The sequence below is a fragment of the Orycteropus afer genome, unplaced genomic scaffold, assembly GCF_000298275.1.
Source record: "Orycteropus afer afer isolate SDZICR_OR568_19922 unplaced genomic scaffold, OryAfe1.0 scaffold00015, whole genome shotgun sequence".
Lineage (NCBI taxonomy): Eukaryota > Metazoa > Chordata > Mammalia > Tubulidentata > Orycteropodidae > Orycteropus > Orycteropus afer.
The window spans coordinates 20,737,501-20,754,684 of NW_006921602.1; the positions used below are offsets into that span (position 1 = coordinate 20,737,501).

The window sequence follows — 17,184 nt, forward strand, 5'->3', positions numbered from 1 at the left end:
GGGTTTGAACCACCAGCCTTCTGGTTAGTAGTCAAATGCCTTAGGCACTATGCCACCAGAGGTGTGTTCTGGATATAGGTCCTTTATTAGACACTTGCTTTGCATATATTTTATTCCAATCTTGGACTCTCTCCCCAATTCCCTTAACAATGTCATTTGAAGAACAGGCATTCTTAATTTTGATGATGTCTAATTTAGTATTTTTAAACAAATTTTATGGATTCTGTTGTGAGTTTTTTTTTTGCCTAATTTAAGATTACAAAGTTTTTCTCCCTTATTTTCTTCTAGAAATGTTATAGCTTTGTGTTTTACATTTAGATCTAAGATCCATTTTGAGTTAATTTTTATGTATGTTGCAAAGTATGAGATCAAAGTTCTGCTCTGTTGCCTTTTATTTTAATTAGGATGACAGTAGTTCCAGCCCCATTTCTTGAAAAGGCTGTCCTTTCTCTACTGAATTGCCACTTCAGCTTTCTCAAACATCGGTTATCCATATTTGTGTGGATTTTTTTGATGTATATGTGTCTGTCCCTTCACCAATATCATACTCTTGATTCTGCAGCTTTATAATAACATAGAAAAGTCTTTATCATCACAATACGAAAATAAAAACTATGCAGAATTCAAAGATTCGTATATGCAGTGGAAAACTGAGAAGAGCAGGGAATTTGGGAAAGGAAATGGGGTGGAAGTTGCCCATGTGAAGTGTTTCACTATTGGGTATACTCACAACAGAGAAGTAGCTCATTGCAGTGTAGGTAGAGCAAGTTTTCAGGTAAATTTTTCTTTTCTCTAGAGAGGCTTCATTCATTCACTTGGAAGGCAATCAGTCCCCTGGCCTCTAGAATATCTCCTAGAGTCTTCTCTGGAATGACATCGTTGGCAGACAGTAGAAGAGATTAAAGAAGCATTTGCCTAGAGTATAAAAGTCAAGTTACAGTTGTTTATATTAATGGTGGCAGGCAGAGAATTTTCATAGGCAAATCAAATGAGCACGTAATCCCCGAGCCCCTTTTCAGCTTGTAGTTTTTTACTTCTTTACCCATCTGTCCTTTTCCAACTTTGTAGGCTACTTGGAAGATTGTATAGACTCTTCCAGAGTGAACATGTCATTTAAATACGGATTTGAACATGATTCCTGTTATGATTATCCTAGGGAGATGGAACCTCTTGATACATCACAAAATGTCTAGAACAGTCAGCAACAAGAGCTTATTTGAGGTGGCTCCTTTCCATTTTTCTTTAGCAAAAGGCCTTTAAAAAGCAAACAACGTTTCTCAGATTAAAGATAGGATTAATTTCTCCTTATGCAGCTAAATACATGAGCAGTGCATGTAAATATTTAATAAGTTAATATGAAAGGGCTCTTTTAGGCAGAGTCAACAAACAACCTCAATAAAGTATAGGAAAACAGTTTGTATTTTGCTGCTATGGTGTTTTCTTTATTCCGTTAGATTAACAAACCATGATTTCATCATTAGTCAACAAGATAGTAGAGAGACCATCAAAGCAAACTACAGGAGAATCCAGATTGATTCGTGCCAAACAAATGTTTGTAGCTAACAGCTGTATTATCACTGATTCTAATTTACGCAGCCGGGGTTCTCCTTTCATTTCCTAAGTTAGATGAATGACATGTTGCATGATACAGACACCATGTCTACTCTTTGAGTAATGAATCATGTCAGCTCTCTCTTCTGTTTAGCCTTGTCCCTCTTTGTAGGTGGGAGAAATTGCCAGCTATAGTTTTAGTTTTTTTTAAGCAGCTCATAGACATTTTTCTAAGGTTGTATGAATCCACTAATAAATTACCTCATGTTTGAATAAAAATACATAGTAAAAGTCATGACAAAACCTTTGCATGTATAGATTTTAAATTATTAGTTTTCTTCCTTTTATATTTTTACACTTAAATCAAAGCTTGAGTACTGAAGGATAAGTATAGGATAGTTTCTGCCTGCTAACTGAGATTTCTTGATTCGCTCTATAACTATGCAAACTTAAAGATTAAACAGTACGTTTCTCTCCTCAGCTCTCAGTCTGTGTATGAATTGGTCCTAAGATGTCCATCCTTTTAGCTCACTTCAGTCTATAAGATAGTACCTTTGACTTGAACCCTCTATGTGTCTTCCTATCAAAACAAGAAATCCAACTCTTGATTTTTTAATTTATCTGAAGCAGAAAGAGGGAATCTTAGGTAATAAACGTATGGCTAAAAGATATAGGGCAGAATAAAAGAATATGTTTTAGTTGTGGATAGATAGCATGTTTAACTGTCAGAGCTCTACTTATCACAGAGGAGACCTAAGCCCTTGGAGAAGGTATCTGGCTGGGAAGAGGAGCATCAGCCACGGAGAGCCTCAGTGATGGAGTAAGAAGAGCCCTTGGCTTGGTGCCAGTGTTCGTGTTCAGTCCTGGCTTTGCCACTTATTGGTCCTGTCAGCAAGTTATTTCATGACCTCTGAGTCATGGTTTTTTTTTTTTTTCCAACTATAAAATTAGTAATAATTATTGCCTCACATGATTGTGGTGAAGATTAAATAATGTTTGTGAGAACAAGTAGCACAGAATAAACCAAACAAAACCCATTGCCATCAAGTCATTCTGATTCATAGTAACCCTCTAGAACAGAGTAGAACTGCTCAATAAGATTTCCAAGACTGTAAATTTTACAGAAGCAGACTGTCTCATCATTATCCTGTGGCGTGGCTCATGCGTTTGAACCATCAACCTTTTGGTTAGCAGCTGAATGCTTTAACCATTGTACCACCAGAGCTCCAATGGGTATCCAATAAATTACAATGTTAAACAGTTGGAAAATAGAGGAAAGATTAAAGATACAAGTATAAGACAGATATCTTTAAGGATTATTTAATCCAATGGTTCTCTTATTTTTTATTATTATTATTGTTTTAATTTTCAGCCTGACCACCCATTTATCCATCCATAGATAAATGTTTGCCATCACTGACAACACATTACTGTATATGCAAAAGGGTTCATCTTTGTTGTCTGTACCTCCCATGTTCTTAACCCTATTCCATGGTTCTTAACCCTATCAGCATGCTAGAATATTCTTGGAAACTTTTAATGAAACTACCCAGGTCTGTGTCCCACTCCAGACTAAGATAATAAAAATCACTGCACGTGGGGCTCTGGACACAGAAAAAATTTTAAAGCACCCCAGGAATTCTAATGTGCAGCCAGTGTCAAAACTACTGAAGCTAACTTTTTATTAAAGATGAGGAAATTAAAGCCAAAGAGAATAAGAGGAAAGTTCAAGATCATTCTGCTAGTTCTGGCAAAGCCAGGCTTGGACATAGGCATCCTGTGTCCCTGTCTCTCAACTCTATTTCCCTAATACCTGGTAATCTCTGTTTGGCACAGACCTAAAGAGCAGCTGTCCTGTTATTGCTCATTGAGTCAACAAGTGTTATTGAAAATCTGTGTGTACATACACATATTAAAAAATGAATAGGATAGACTCCCTGTCCTCACAAATTCAGTCTAGTGGGAAAATAGCTATTAAAGTACAATTCTTAAAAAGTATTGTGGGGTTGGAGAAGTAGGAGCAACACAGCCTGGGGGGCAGGCAGGTCGGGAAAACAACCTTCTTAGAGGAGATGGTCAAGCGTGAAGTGTGGAAAAATGAGTTTATCAAGTAAGCAAACGGAAGAAAGGCATTCCAGGCGGAGGGGACAGAGACATAGAAATATGTTTCAGGAAGGATAAGTGGTTTTGTGTAGGCTGGAGTAATGAGTGCAAGGTGGTGGGAATGTTAGGAAAGAAGGCATACTGCTTTTCATAATCTGCGTTTCACAAATCAGGTTTGAAATAGCTGTTACCACGTAAAGAAACTGCTTTATTTATTTAATTGTGATTCAAGTGAAAGTTTGCAGAGCAAATTGGTTTTCTGTTCAATTCTTCATTCACTTTTGCTTCATGACATTGAATGTAGTCCCCACAATGTAACAGCATTACCTCCCTGTTTACTGTTTCCCTCCATCCTTCTTTCCTGTCCCTTCCTACTTCTGAGCTTTATCTCTGGGCAGATGTTGCCTTTTGATTGCCTATGGTTGATTGTTCTAAAGAACGTGTACCTCCCTGGTTTTATTCCTTACCCCTTAGGGCTGTCTGTTGTTTGGCTGAAAGTTGAGCCATGTGAGTTCAATTCTAGGCTTAAAGGGTGTCTTAGGGCTGTGATCTCAGGGGTTCCACCAGACTTTATCAGACCAGTAAGCCTGGTCTTTTTATTATTTTGAGTTTTGTTCCACATTTTTCTCCCACTGTATCCAGGACCTCTTATTGTGATCCCTTTCAGAGAGGTCAGCAGTGGTAGCTGGGCACCATCTAGTACTTAGATGCCTTGGCCCCATTATTTTCTGATTTTGCCTGTTATTTCTGGATATTTCAGAAAGATAAGAAACATCCAGTTACACATATTTTTGGCATTTCCATTTCCATCACAGTTGGAACCAGGAAGCACAACAATGAAAATTAAGAAAGAAAAGAAGGAAGGAAGAAGCATAGAGTCATTCTGTTTGGGGTTTAAAAAATGAAAATATACTGCAGGAAGCAGTTATCTTAAACCAATTTACTAACATCTCTACTAGAAATTTATTTTCTTATTTTTAAAAAGATAGTAAATCTCTGAGCAGGAATTCTCACAAATATGGGTAATTAATTAATAAGAAAATTTGTACCCAACTTTAGAAACTCTGTTCAGGGAGCTACTGCTTTGAAGAAGGAAGACATGAAAAGGCTTTTGTGTTCTTTTTTGTCCTGTATAACAAATTATTTTTACTGAAAAGCACCAAATTGCATTTCCCTACACTGCTGCACTGCCACGATCATATTCTGGTATGTTGTGGCTTTTCCAGGGATACTCCTGATATCAATCTTGAAGCCTATTCAAAACGAGGATGGGAGTCAGAGTTGATGTGTGCCAACATTCCTGCTGTGAATTAGCTCAGTTCCATTATGTGTGGGGGAGCCCCCGGTTCACCGTCCTGGCCTGTTTATGGGCACACAGATACAGCTGAGAGACTTTGCAGGGAGTGCAAATTTAAGAAAGCACATGATAGGAACACTATCACTTACTGTTTCATAATGAGCTCTATGCAAGAGACTAGAAAAGATCAAGGTTTCCCGTCCCCGCCCCATTCAGTGCAGCTGTGGTGCTCTTGGGAGAAGCTACTTCTGCTTCACATGTCAAGAAAAACACAGAAGACTTGTAGACCGGCTCTCAGTGAGCAGGGGCCCCAGGGGTTCTATATGTTTTTTTGAACTCCTCCAATTCTCTGGAGTACCTAGGAACAGATTTGCTACTTGGCCTGTGCCTTCATGTGACAGATGAAGAAACTGAGACCCAAAAGAGGTGAAATTGCAGATTGGTTAGTTCCAAATCAGAATTTGTAGTGCTTAGGTCTTCTAAGTCCTTTGGGCCAAATGCAGTCCATAAACCTGAATATGGTCATAATTAGCCAGGTTCTCAGTGACGGGACTGAAAGTATAATAGAGTGCACTGTGAAGTCTTTTATGATTGGGAAAATAGATGGAGAATGGTGATGAACTCAAAATTTGATTTCTCTGCCATTATCCTATTTAGTCTATATCGATATCATATGTACTATTCATGTCACATACAGGATTTTGTTTCTTAAACTATATATTTATCTGTTTGTTTCCTTATATATTGCCTATTTCATCAGGAGCTCTGGTAGCATAGTGCCTAAGGCACTTGACTACTAACCAGGAGGCTGGCGGTTCAAACCTACCAGCCACTCCTCAGAAGGAAGGGTGGACAATCTAATTCCATAGTGATACCACCTCTCAAACCAAAGGAGGGGTCACTGTGAGTTGGGGCCAACTTGATAGCACATAACAACAATAACAACAACAACATCTCATCAGAGTAAGGCTTGGTTTCATGAAGTCCCTGGTGACTTGGCTTTTTAGCACTCAGAAGACACATGCATCCTTGTACCCTCAGATATCTTACTTCCATCTTCTGATCATATATTAAGGGGTTAAATAAGACTGGTGTAGCCATATCCCTGAGGAACTATTGTTGTTGTTGTTGTTATTTGCCATCGAGTCGGCCCCGACTCATAGCGACCCCTCCTTGGGTTTCCAAGGCAGTATCACTACGGAAGTAGGAATGCCCAACCTTCCTTCCGAGGAGTGGCTGGTGGGTTTGAACCGCCAGCCTTCTGGTTAGCAGTCAAGTGCCTTAGGCACTATGCTGCCAGAGCTCCTATACTTATACTTTTATATCTAAGGAGGGGTGGACCTTTGTTTCATGTCTATAATTCATTCTTAGACTTTCTTATTCACAGATTTTGATTTTGGAAACTTTTGCATGGGGCATGTGTAAGGAATATTTTAGCATACTTTGTGTAGACCCATCATATTTTGTAAGTAGACATGGAGTCAGTTCCCACTTGAACTCTTTGTTTTTGAGCATACTACTTTTTCCTATTAAGAGCTCCCTACTTGGAATTTCATCTGTTGACTTTGCAGATCCACTGGCATCTGTTCTCTTCCTTACCACTTACTACACTCTCATGATAACCATAATGAAGAACAACTGCAGTTTGGGGTCATTTAACCTCATGCAGCTCCACAGGGAGAATTCGTGATTAGTAATATATTCTCCAAAGAGACTCTGGCCTGGAACCTGAGAGTAGCATAGGAATACATATGATGCCTGATCTTCTAATTAATGCTGATTGTTCCATTCTAGCCCAATTCTATGTGTAAGGATTAGATGGCCTCACTCTGGGCTATAACAGAGTACTATGGAACCATAATTTAATCAAGAGTATCATAAGGTCACTCCAGATAGGAGTAGTTCTCCCAGGGCCTAACCAAGCCAGTTTTTCTTGAGGCTATACTAAAACTTGACTTTCTTTCAGAGATGAAGAGAAGAAGTATTATCTGAGTTTTGCCCCTGTAGTGTTTAGCACAAATTTGGTTTCTGAGAAAAGGCTGGTAAAGCAATGACATGGGGAAAATTATTCTTAGGTACTCTCCTCTGGTGACCATAGACTGAATAAGGCTTTTGTATGGTTACTGTAGCCATGAAAATACTCATTGGACCACATTCCCAATGTCTGTCAAAAAAAAACCCACTACAAGTAGCAGTGGTCTAATGACTGTTGGGGAGTAGAGGTAATAGAAATGTAACTCTGGCTATATCAACACTTTTCACCAGCAGCATTTATTTAGCATCGTGCTATGTATAAGACCTTTGATTTCCCCTTACTTTAGTCTGTTTTTAAATGTAAATCTGAAGGCAGATAAAATTTTTTTTAACTGATGGATTTGTGAAAATTATTTGGGCCTACAAGAAGTAGTGTCTGTGTTAGGCTTTCTGTGATATAATTGTGCAATGAGTGATGTGGATGCAAAAGATGGAGCTGATCCAAACCTTTGTAGTGAATATGTGGAAGATATCTATACTTATCTGAGACAGCTTGAGTAAGAGCAAGCAGTTAGACCAAAATATCTAATGGGTTGGGAAGTCACTGGAAACATGAGAGCCATCCTAATTGACTGGCTAGTGCAGGTTAAAATGAAATTCACATTTCTGCAGGAAACCATGTACAGGACTGTTTCCATCATTGATTGGTTCATGCAGAATAATTATGTGCCCAAGAAGATGTTGCAGCTGGTTGGTGTCACTTCTATGTTTAATGCAAGCAAATACGAAGAAATACACCCTTCAGAAATTGGTGACTTTGCCTTTGTGACTGACCACACTTACACTAAGCACCAGATGGGTCAAATGGAAAGGAAGATTGTAAGAGTTTTAAACTTTGGTCTGGGTGGCTCTCTGCTCCTGCACTTCCTTCAGAGAGCATCCAAGATTGGAGAGATTGATGTTGAACAACACACTTTGGCCAAATACCTGATAGAACTAACTATGTTGGACTACAATATAGTGTACTTCCCTCCTTTTAGATTGTAGCAGGACATTGTTGCTTAGCATAGAAAATTCTCAACAACAGTGAGTGGAGACCAACTCTATAGCATTACCTGTCATACACTGAGTAATCTCTTTTTCCTGTTATAACACCTGGCTAAGAATATAGTTAGGAGCTCTGGTAGCATAGTGCCTAAGGCACTTGACTGCTAACCAGAAGGCTGGCGGTTCAAACCCACCAGCCACTCCTCGGAAGGAAGGTTGGGCAATCCTACTTCCGTAGTGATACTGCCTCGGAAACCCAAGGAGGGGTCGCTATGAGTCGGGGCCAACTCGACGGCAAATAACAACAACAACAAAGAATATAGTTATGGTGAATCAAAGGCTTGTTAGGCAAATGACTGTCAAGAACAATTTTGCCACATCATTTACATGCTAAGATCAGTACTGTATACTGCTGAATTCTGCACTAGTTCAAGATTCAGCCAAGGCTGTGGTAAAGGTATAATTTGTGAACTTGAGTTGGAGTATTATAATATCTGCAAATAAAACTGGTACTGTGTTCTGTCTGTACATATTATATATTACAAAAAAAGAAGAAAAAACACTGCTATCTTCTTTTAATAAAGTTTGTGGTCTTTTTTACTTTTATATCTTAAAAATATGAAAACAATTTGGAGTTCAGGGATAAGGTTTTAGTGATATGTGTCATACATTGTTGTTGTTATATGCCATCGAGTCGGACCGACTCATAGTGACCCCTCCTTGGGTTTCCAAGGCAGTTATCACTACGGAAGTAGATTGCCCCATCTTCCTTCCGAGAAGTGGCTGGTAGGTTTGAACTGCCAGCCTTCTGGTTAGCAGTCAAGTGCCTTAGGCACTACGCTACTAGAGCTCCTGTCATACATTAGGTATTTAGTAAATGTTGAGAGGAAAGCAGAAAGAGGGACAGAATGCTGGAGGGAAGGAAGTAGCCAGGGTGATATGGAGCTTGGGCCCTGGATCTGCCTGCATAGAGCCCAATAGGCTTGGTCATTAACTAGCTGGGTCTCCTGGTAATGCTTCTTAACTTCTGTTTAAATTTGCTCACCTTTAAGATAGTGCCTATTTCATAGGGTTTTTGAGAGGATTGAATGAGTTAATGCATACACATAACTGACACAAACTGACTCAATAAATGTTAGCTTTTCTTATGGTTAATTTATTCATGAATTCCAGTGATTGTCTTCTTTGAGAAAATACTTGTTTACTTATCTTTTTAGACTTTAAAATATGTCCCCATCTATTCATACGGACTCCCCCAAGGCAGAGAGAGCCAAGCATACTAACATTTCTTGGAAAAACAAGCAGTCACAGATGATAGTGTTATCAGTGACTCCCCCTTAGTGCTGGCATTAAGTGGAGGTGTTGATGTTTCCCAAATTGCCCTTTGGGTGGGTACTACTCTTAGTAGGGGTCCTTAGCACAGTCATGTTTTTCACCTGACTGCTGTTCTTTTGTTAGAGGGCCAGATACTCCTCTCCTTTGTGAGCACTTACTTCCTTCCCTGGGCCTGATACTAGGTCCTTTATTAAACCCACAGTCTCCCTGGGGAATTTACCTTGAAGTAAAAGAGATAACAGAGTGGCAAGGGCAGGGAAGGAGCAATCTAGCTTGTGGGCTATGGTATTCCTATTAATCTCTCAGCTCCAGATGTGAGGATTTCCTAACACCTTGATAAGTAATACTGTTGCACAACCTGAGAAACACTTAATTCTGCCTCTTTCAGAAACATCACTTTTTTCCAGACTTGGGTTTGCTTACAGCGAGGGTCTATTTTCTAAAACAGCCTTAATAGATACTTACAGCTGTCTCACAAGTTCTCTGGTTGACACAAACAGTTAAGCGCTTGACTACTGCTAGCTTAAAGATTAGCAGTTCAAACCCACCCAGAGGCACCTCAGAAGACAGAACTGGTGATTTGCTTCCAAAAGGTGTCAGCCTTGAAAACACTACAGTGAGGCAAAGTAATCATGAAGATAACAAAAGTACATAATTGAGTTAATGAGTGGTATTGGAGCCTGAGGGAAATATGTATTGTTGTGTGTTAGGTGCTCTTAAGTCAGCTCCGACTCATAGCCACCCTCTGTAGGACAGAATGAAATAATGCCCAGTCATGAGATATCCTCATTGCAGCCACTGTGTCAATCCATCTTGTTGAGGGTCTTCCCCTTTTTCACTGATCTTCTACTTTACCAGGAATGATACCCTTCAGGGAATGGTTCCTTCTGACAACATGACCAAAGTAGGTCAGTCAGTCTGGCCATTCTTGCTTCCAACGAGCATTCCAGCTGTACTTCTTCCAGAACAGACTTTTTCATTCTTCTGGTAGTCCATTGTATTTTCAATATTCTTTGCCACCACCACAGTTCAAAATCATCAACTCTTTTTTGGTCTTCCTTATTCATTGTCCAGCTTTCACATGCATATGAGGTGATTGAAAATACCATGACTTGGGTTAGGTGCACCTTGGTCTTCAAAGTGACATCTTTGCTCTTCAAAACTTTAAAGAGGTCTTCTGCAGATTTTCCCAGTGCAATTTGATTTTTGATTTCTTGACTCCTGCTTCCATGGGGCTCAAAGAAATTAAGCAGATTTCCTAAGGTCAACATAGTTGGTAGTGATAGAATCAGTAGAAAAAAATCCAGGTAGATGGACCTTTTCTCTTAACTGGCTCTATACTGCCTGAGAAGTCATAAGTCCTGCTTGAGGATATTCACAAAGGTGCTTGGGAAATCAAATGTATATTTGAGATTTCTCTTTCTAGGCTTTTTAAGTGCTTAATTGTTCAATAGAATTTCAACATAAGTAGTATTTTTCATTTCAAGGTCAACACACCTATACGAGCCCACATGGTGGCTCAGTATTTTCCATGGAATGACCTCTACTCTCCAGTTGAGCAGCAGCAGTCTGTTAGGTTCTCTGGGTGCAGTCACTGAGATGGACTGTGACATGCAGGATGTATTTTTGGAATCCCTGCTGAAGGGGATGGGGCACAAGGGAAAGGCCAACTGCAATGTGGCCAGACAGCATCAGCCAGCCACATGGAGTATGGCGAAGTATGTCCCTCAGAGTTGTCCTGTGGTTGGCTGAAAGATGGGCCTTTATACCCCTGCCACTATCAGTCATTGGATGTGGATAACTTTGGGGAGGAAGTTCCATTGGGTGAGGTATCTCTCTCTTCAGCTGAGGCAAACCCTGAAGGAGCTGATGGCTGGAGGCTCTCTCCTGACAGTACTTCCAGTGACTGCGGCAATGAGTTTTACCTTCAACAGGAGATCTAGGTGGTGCATCCTTATTTCCTTTTTGATAATTTCAGTTTCCTTGGAAATGTGAGTCTACTCAATGGAAAATGTTTTTCCCAAACTCAGCCTATGTTTGTTTGGATTCTATCTAAGCAAATAGATTTACAGTATAATACATCAGTAAAGACAAGATCCTTACCCCTGGAATCCTAGGTAGAGACAATGATAACAATATTGAAACCATGTGATAAAAGTCATATCTGACATTTCGAGAGATTCTTGAACAATTTGTTTTACAATCATCATTCCTTTCAAGTGGAGCCAGTTTGACTTTTTCTGGAGACCAGGCCACAATGCAGTGATGGAAATCTCTACTACATTTTGCCTGCCAGTTGTCTTCAGAGAAGTCTTTCAGTGATTACAGTTCCAGCTTTGACCCTCTTTTGCTTGTTCCATCTATCATGAAGGTAAAGCAGTCTTCCAAGTCATTTCACCATGGATGTTAAACTGCTTCCCACCTAACTTATATCTTGTGAAACCAGGCTGACCCAATGAACTGTCTTTGTGTTATTCAGTAGGTGAGTTCACCTTGCAGGACCCGTTACTGCACATCCCATCATGGCCCAGAGCCAGTTGTGGCTATTGACTGGATCATAAGACATGTGAAACCTTTCTCTGTTTTCTTTCGTTCAGGTTGGAAAACTTATCCAAGAAGCAGCTGGAAGAAGTAATCTAAAGAGAGTAACTCTGGAGCTTGGAGGGAAAAGTCCCAATATTATTTTTGCAGATGCCGATTGTAAGTCAACCGCAGATCCCAGACATGTCCCTATTGAACTACTCTTTGGTGGTTTCTTTTGTATCTCCACTTTTGATAGGACACTGAATAAAAAGGTCTTTGAAGGTAAGGAGCATTCAAGAATTGAATCTTGCTTCTATTGACTCTCCTTGCTTCCAAGGAGAAAACAGTTTAATATTGGGGAAAGAGCAATTATCAGTTAACTACTGAACTGAAAGTCTGTTTGCTACATGTTTATGAGCCATTTTGACTGTATGATGTTGTAGAATAGGGCGTAAGAGGAGGTGAAGGCTTGGCCAGTGCTCATAGTGGACAAAGCAAGGGTCTCAGTCTCTTGAGCATCTGAAATCCAGTCTGCTTTTAAGAAATCTGAAAGTTCTCAACTGTGACTTGTGGCTTTGTAGATTATTAAAAATAAAACCCGTTTCAGTAGTGCTGCCATTATTTTCCCAAACCTACAACCCCTTCTCTGTTTAACCATCTCAACACTTTTCTGTTGCTCCTCTTCACTTTCAGTTACAATGACAGAACTCTTGGATCAATTCTGTATGAATAGACCTAAGTCAGAGGTGATTACATCTCAGCAGCAGGACTTTATGGAGACTTAGAACAGTAACCTGGTTAATCCCTTGTCTCCAGGAACCACCTCATATATTCTGCACAGGTGTGGTCTTTTTGTCTTTAAAAGCTCTCCAGGGAATGAAATTCCAAAATTTCCTTCAGTAACCCTTTTTCTTCCTCACATCCTGTCAGGCAGAGCTGCTTTCCTAATTTCACCACCTGCAGATCAAAAAACAGAAATCAGATTGCCTGAATTTCAGCCCTAGCTTGGGCTTTGTAGAGTCCAGCTTCATCTTTATTCTCACTGTCAAGGACATCAGAGTCTACCTGAATTCTCTGGAGGAGAAGCCATGCATTGACATGACATACACTGATAAGTTCTTATTCATTCAGTCAACAAGTAGGATGTGTCAGATTTATCAGTTATTGTCTTGAAGTATAAAATATAAGAGATGAAAATAGTTGTCATGTTCTGTTATACAATCCCATTCCAATAGGAAAGGAATTTAGTGACTTCAGAGAAGATCCATTGCTGATACCATTTAATTCCCTAAAATACTAATTAAACATTGAAGATCTTGTAGAATTGGGATTGAAACTGACAGTCGATAGACCAAATGTAGGATAGAGACATGTCTTGTTTGGCCTTTATGGTGTGTTTTGTTTGTTTTTTAAAAACAAAAATTGTACATTAAAAAATACTGATTTCTAATTTTTCTAAAAAATGGAAAGATCTGGCAACCCTGAGCTTATAATCATGCATGGCAGTAGCCAACTGGAATAGTGGCTTCCCTTCTTAGTCTCCATCATGGTGTTTTACCACCTTGCTAGATTCACACATTTACATTTACTGCCGATTTCGTTTGCGTATTGGAATTTGAGACGCTTGTTAAAGATGATCTGATCTAATCTTTCCTTTTATGGAAGAGGAAAGAGACTCAAAGACGTGAAGTTATCCAAGTTCACATAACAAGTAATGTCAGGGTCTAGTTAGAACTAAACAAAGTTGCAATTTCAGCCTAGTGCTTTTCACTGTCAGAGATGACTGGATGACAACTGTTTTTTTTTTTGGTTTTACTTTCTATTGTGCTGTATGGTGAGCAAAACATTGGAGAAGGCTGTCGGCCGCCTCTTGCAGGTGAAGCAGTGTTATGAACATGGCTGTTTCTTCTTGTAGTGGACTATGCTGTGGAGCAGGCTCACCAGGGTGTGTTCTTCAACCAAGGCCAGTGCTGCACTGCAGGATCACGCATCTTTGTGGAGGAGTCCATCTATGAGGAATTTGTGAGGAGAAGCGTGGAGCGAGCCAAGAGGCGCATAGTAGGGAGTCCCTTTGACCCCACTACTGAACAGGGACCTCAGGTAAAGAAATCATAAACATGTTCTTTCTTTACTTAATCCCTAGCTAGCACTGAAACTGGATACAAGTGGGACCCAACAAAGCACCTCATTTCCTTTTTCCATTTCCTTCTTACTCATCTTCCTTGTCTTCCTGGTAAGGGCTGGAAACGAAACCAGAGAGAGATTGCATATTTCTTATTATTCTTCCCTTTCTAAATTATATCTCTGAAAAACTTAGAGATTAGGGTTGCCTGAAAGATATTTTGAACTTTTGGGGTAAGTTGGAATTTCTTGGCTTGAAAGAAAGACCTGGACATGACAAAATGAAGCATGGCACTAGAACCCTATCTTCTAACCACTGAACTTTCAGACAAGAAGGGTGACTATCTCTCCTTCCCACCTGCCAAAGATTCTTCCCACCAGCCTGAGCTAGTTTGGGAAAACACTTGCATAAATGTATAGGAAATGAATGGCTCATGACTTTGCCCTCTGCCCTATGGTTATCTCTGAATGCTTCACAAACTCTGGTGGTGTGGGGAGGGGCACAAAAGTCCCTTCTGAGCAGCCACTCTTTAGCTATTCAGGTTCTCCATAACAAGCCATATTCCTAAATAGAATTCTGGTTTTAACCTGTAGCTAGAGTCTTAAGAATTTTTTTTTTTAATATATGGGCCAGCTCCCATGTGAATCACTAGAGCATGGTCAAACTCATAAGAATATAAGTTTTTATATTACTTACATAATTGAATGATGACTCGTTCAGTTTTTTGAGGGGTGTGGGGGTGAGGGCAAAGTATACAAGACTGACCATATTTTGTGGACTTGGAAGCCAACCCTCACACTTTACACTTTATCCTTACCTCTAAAACTTAATGTTTAGAAATAAAAACATATGTCAATAGGGTTTGGTGTGTTATACCATCTAAAGGAGGAGCTCTGGTAGCATAGTGCCTAAGGCACTTGACTGCTAAGCAGAAGGCTGGTGGTTCAAACCCACCAGCCACCTCGGAAGGAAGATGGGGCAATCTACTTCCATAGTGATACTGCCTTGGCAACCCAAGGAGGAGTCACTATGAGTCGGGTCTGACTCGACGGCACATAACAACAGCAACAACACCAACCATCTAAAGACGTCATACACTAACTCATCTATTCTTTTATCTTTTTAATGATCAGTATAGCTTATTAAGGAGCTCTGGTAGCATAGTGCCTAAGGCACTTGACTGCTAACCAGAAGGCTGGTGGTTCAAACCCACCAGTCACTCCTCGGAAGGAAGGTTGGGCAATCCTACTTCCGTAGTGATACTGCCTTGGAAACCCAAGGAGGGGTCACTATGAGTCGGGGCCGACTCGACGGCAAATAACAACAACAACAAACAATAGCTTATTAAATTATTCCCTTGATTATAGATGTCAGTTTCCCCCAGTAAGCAGTAAATAATAGATTAGCCAATGTTTCCATCATTTAGAAACTTCCCACTCTTTCATTGGTGCTTCTGATTTGACAGTATCATCAGAGCAATACTTTTCTTAGAATCTCAGGTTAAACCATACACAATTGCTGGTTTTTTGTGTGTGTGTGTGAGTCACAATGGTTAACCAACAGCAGTTTCATATGATTTAACCAGATGTAATGAATCTTTGAAAAAAATTTTAAATGAAAGATCATTGAGAACATGCTTATTTGGAAGAGTTTACTTGGAGTCATTAGGTATTTCTTCTGTAGATTGATAAGAAGCAGTACAACAAGATACTGGAACTCATCCAGAGTGGTGTAGCTGAAGGCGCCAAATTGGAATGTGGAGGCAAAGGGCTAGGCCGAAAAGGTTTCTTCATCGAGCCCACAGTATTTTCCAACGTCACTGATGACATGCGGATTGCCAAAGAGGAGGTATCAAATGTGGTGTTCTTACAAAAGCCATATCTTTCTTGGAATGATTCTTTCCAGAGAATTTCAAGTAGACAGTATTAGAATTTTAGCCCTTTATATTTTATATGCACTCTGCAGTAACACTGTAGGTGACTTTGAAAATCCAAGTTTCAAGAAAAAAGTTAACAGAAAAGCAAAAAAGTTTGATGGAGGGCAGGTGATATGCAATTAGACTACAGTCATCAGTAGCCAACAGAGCAATCATAATAGCCAAGTCATTTGCCTCAATAATACATTGGCAGTAGTTTAGTTCCCCTAAATGTGAGTCAGCTAGACTACTAACAGGGAGCTCTGGTGGCGCACTGCCTGAGGCATTTGACTGCTAACCAGAAGGCTGGTGGTTCAAATCCGCCAGCCACTCCTCATAAGGAAGACTGGGCAATCTACCTACTTCCGTAGAAATACCACCTCAGAAACCCCAGGCAGGGTCTCTGTGAGTTGAATCAACTCAACAACAGTGAGTGAGACTATTAACCAGGAAGGAGAAAGAGCCCTAACATTTATTCAGGAGAGGGACCAGGAGCAGATCATCCAGCTCTCTAGATCATTTTTCTCAGCCCAGAAACGGTGCCTGGGGGATCGTAGAGAATGCCACTTTCTCTTCTGTACCTAGAGAACACATCCCTGGTACACACAGTGGAATCAAGCAACGGTAGGGGGCTTGGGGAGTGGGAGTGTTAAGCAGACTTTTAGAGTTAAACTCTTATATAATCTTATTCTGGGAAAGTTAGGGATATTTTACAGTTTTGTACTGCTAAACTTAAGTGTCATTTAAATAATTAAGGCAGAGTAAACTTGCTTTGAAATGTGAAAGTGGGTAAAGTAATGGCAAAACAGTCAAACTGTTTTCTTGCAGATTTTTGGCCCTGTTCAGGAAATTCTGAGGTTTAAGACTATGGATGAAGTTATTGAAAGAGCCAATAACTCAGATTTTGGGCTCGTAGCAGCTGTCTTTACCAATGACATCAACAAGGCCCTCACAGTGTCATCTGCAATGCAAGCTGGGACTGTTTGGTAAGACCAGACTCATTCTCATTGTTCTGGCCATAACACATGCTACTGGTCATATAGGGTCCTTGTAATTCTCTGGAGCCTGGAAAAAATAAATACACTCTGGAAAGATGGAGAGACTAAAGGTAACCAGGCTTTACCCTAAGAAGGGATATACTCCTTACTGGCTAGGTCAGAAAATCAAAGTAAATTATAAATCACAAAATTTTCATGTGGAGAAAAGAATTAAAAAATAAAACTTTTAGTATTAATCTTTTGGATTTCTTTCTGTAGATTTAGAATCTTTTCTAATTTTTCGTTTTGTTCTTGTATTTTCTTCCCAAATTCTTGTAAG

At 39.9% G+C, this 17,184-nt stretch overlaps 1 protein-coding gene across 1 annotated transcript in view; it reads left to right on the forward strand.

The window, feature by feature from the left end:
* ALDH1A2 (aldehyde dehydrogenase 1 family member A2) overlaps nt 1-17,184 on the forward strand; it is a 164,933-nt gene that overhangs the window by 125,948 nt on the left and 21,801 nt on the right. The window contains exons 8-11 of the mRNA XM_007958479.2: nt 11,905-12,007; nt 13,746-13,930; nt 15,636-15,800; nt 16,696-16,853. Coding sequence (XP_007956670.1) covers nt 11,905-12,007; nt 13,746-13,930; nt 15,636-15,800; nt 16,696-16,853 — 611 coding nt within the window. The remainder of the gene's footprint in view (nt 1-11,904; nt 12,008-13,745; nt 13,931-15,635; nt 15,801-16,695; nt 16,854-17,184) is intronic.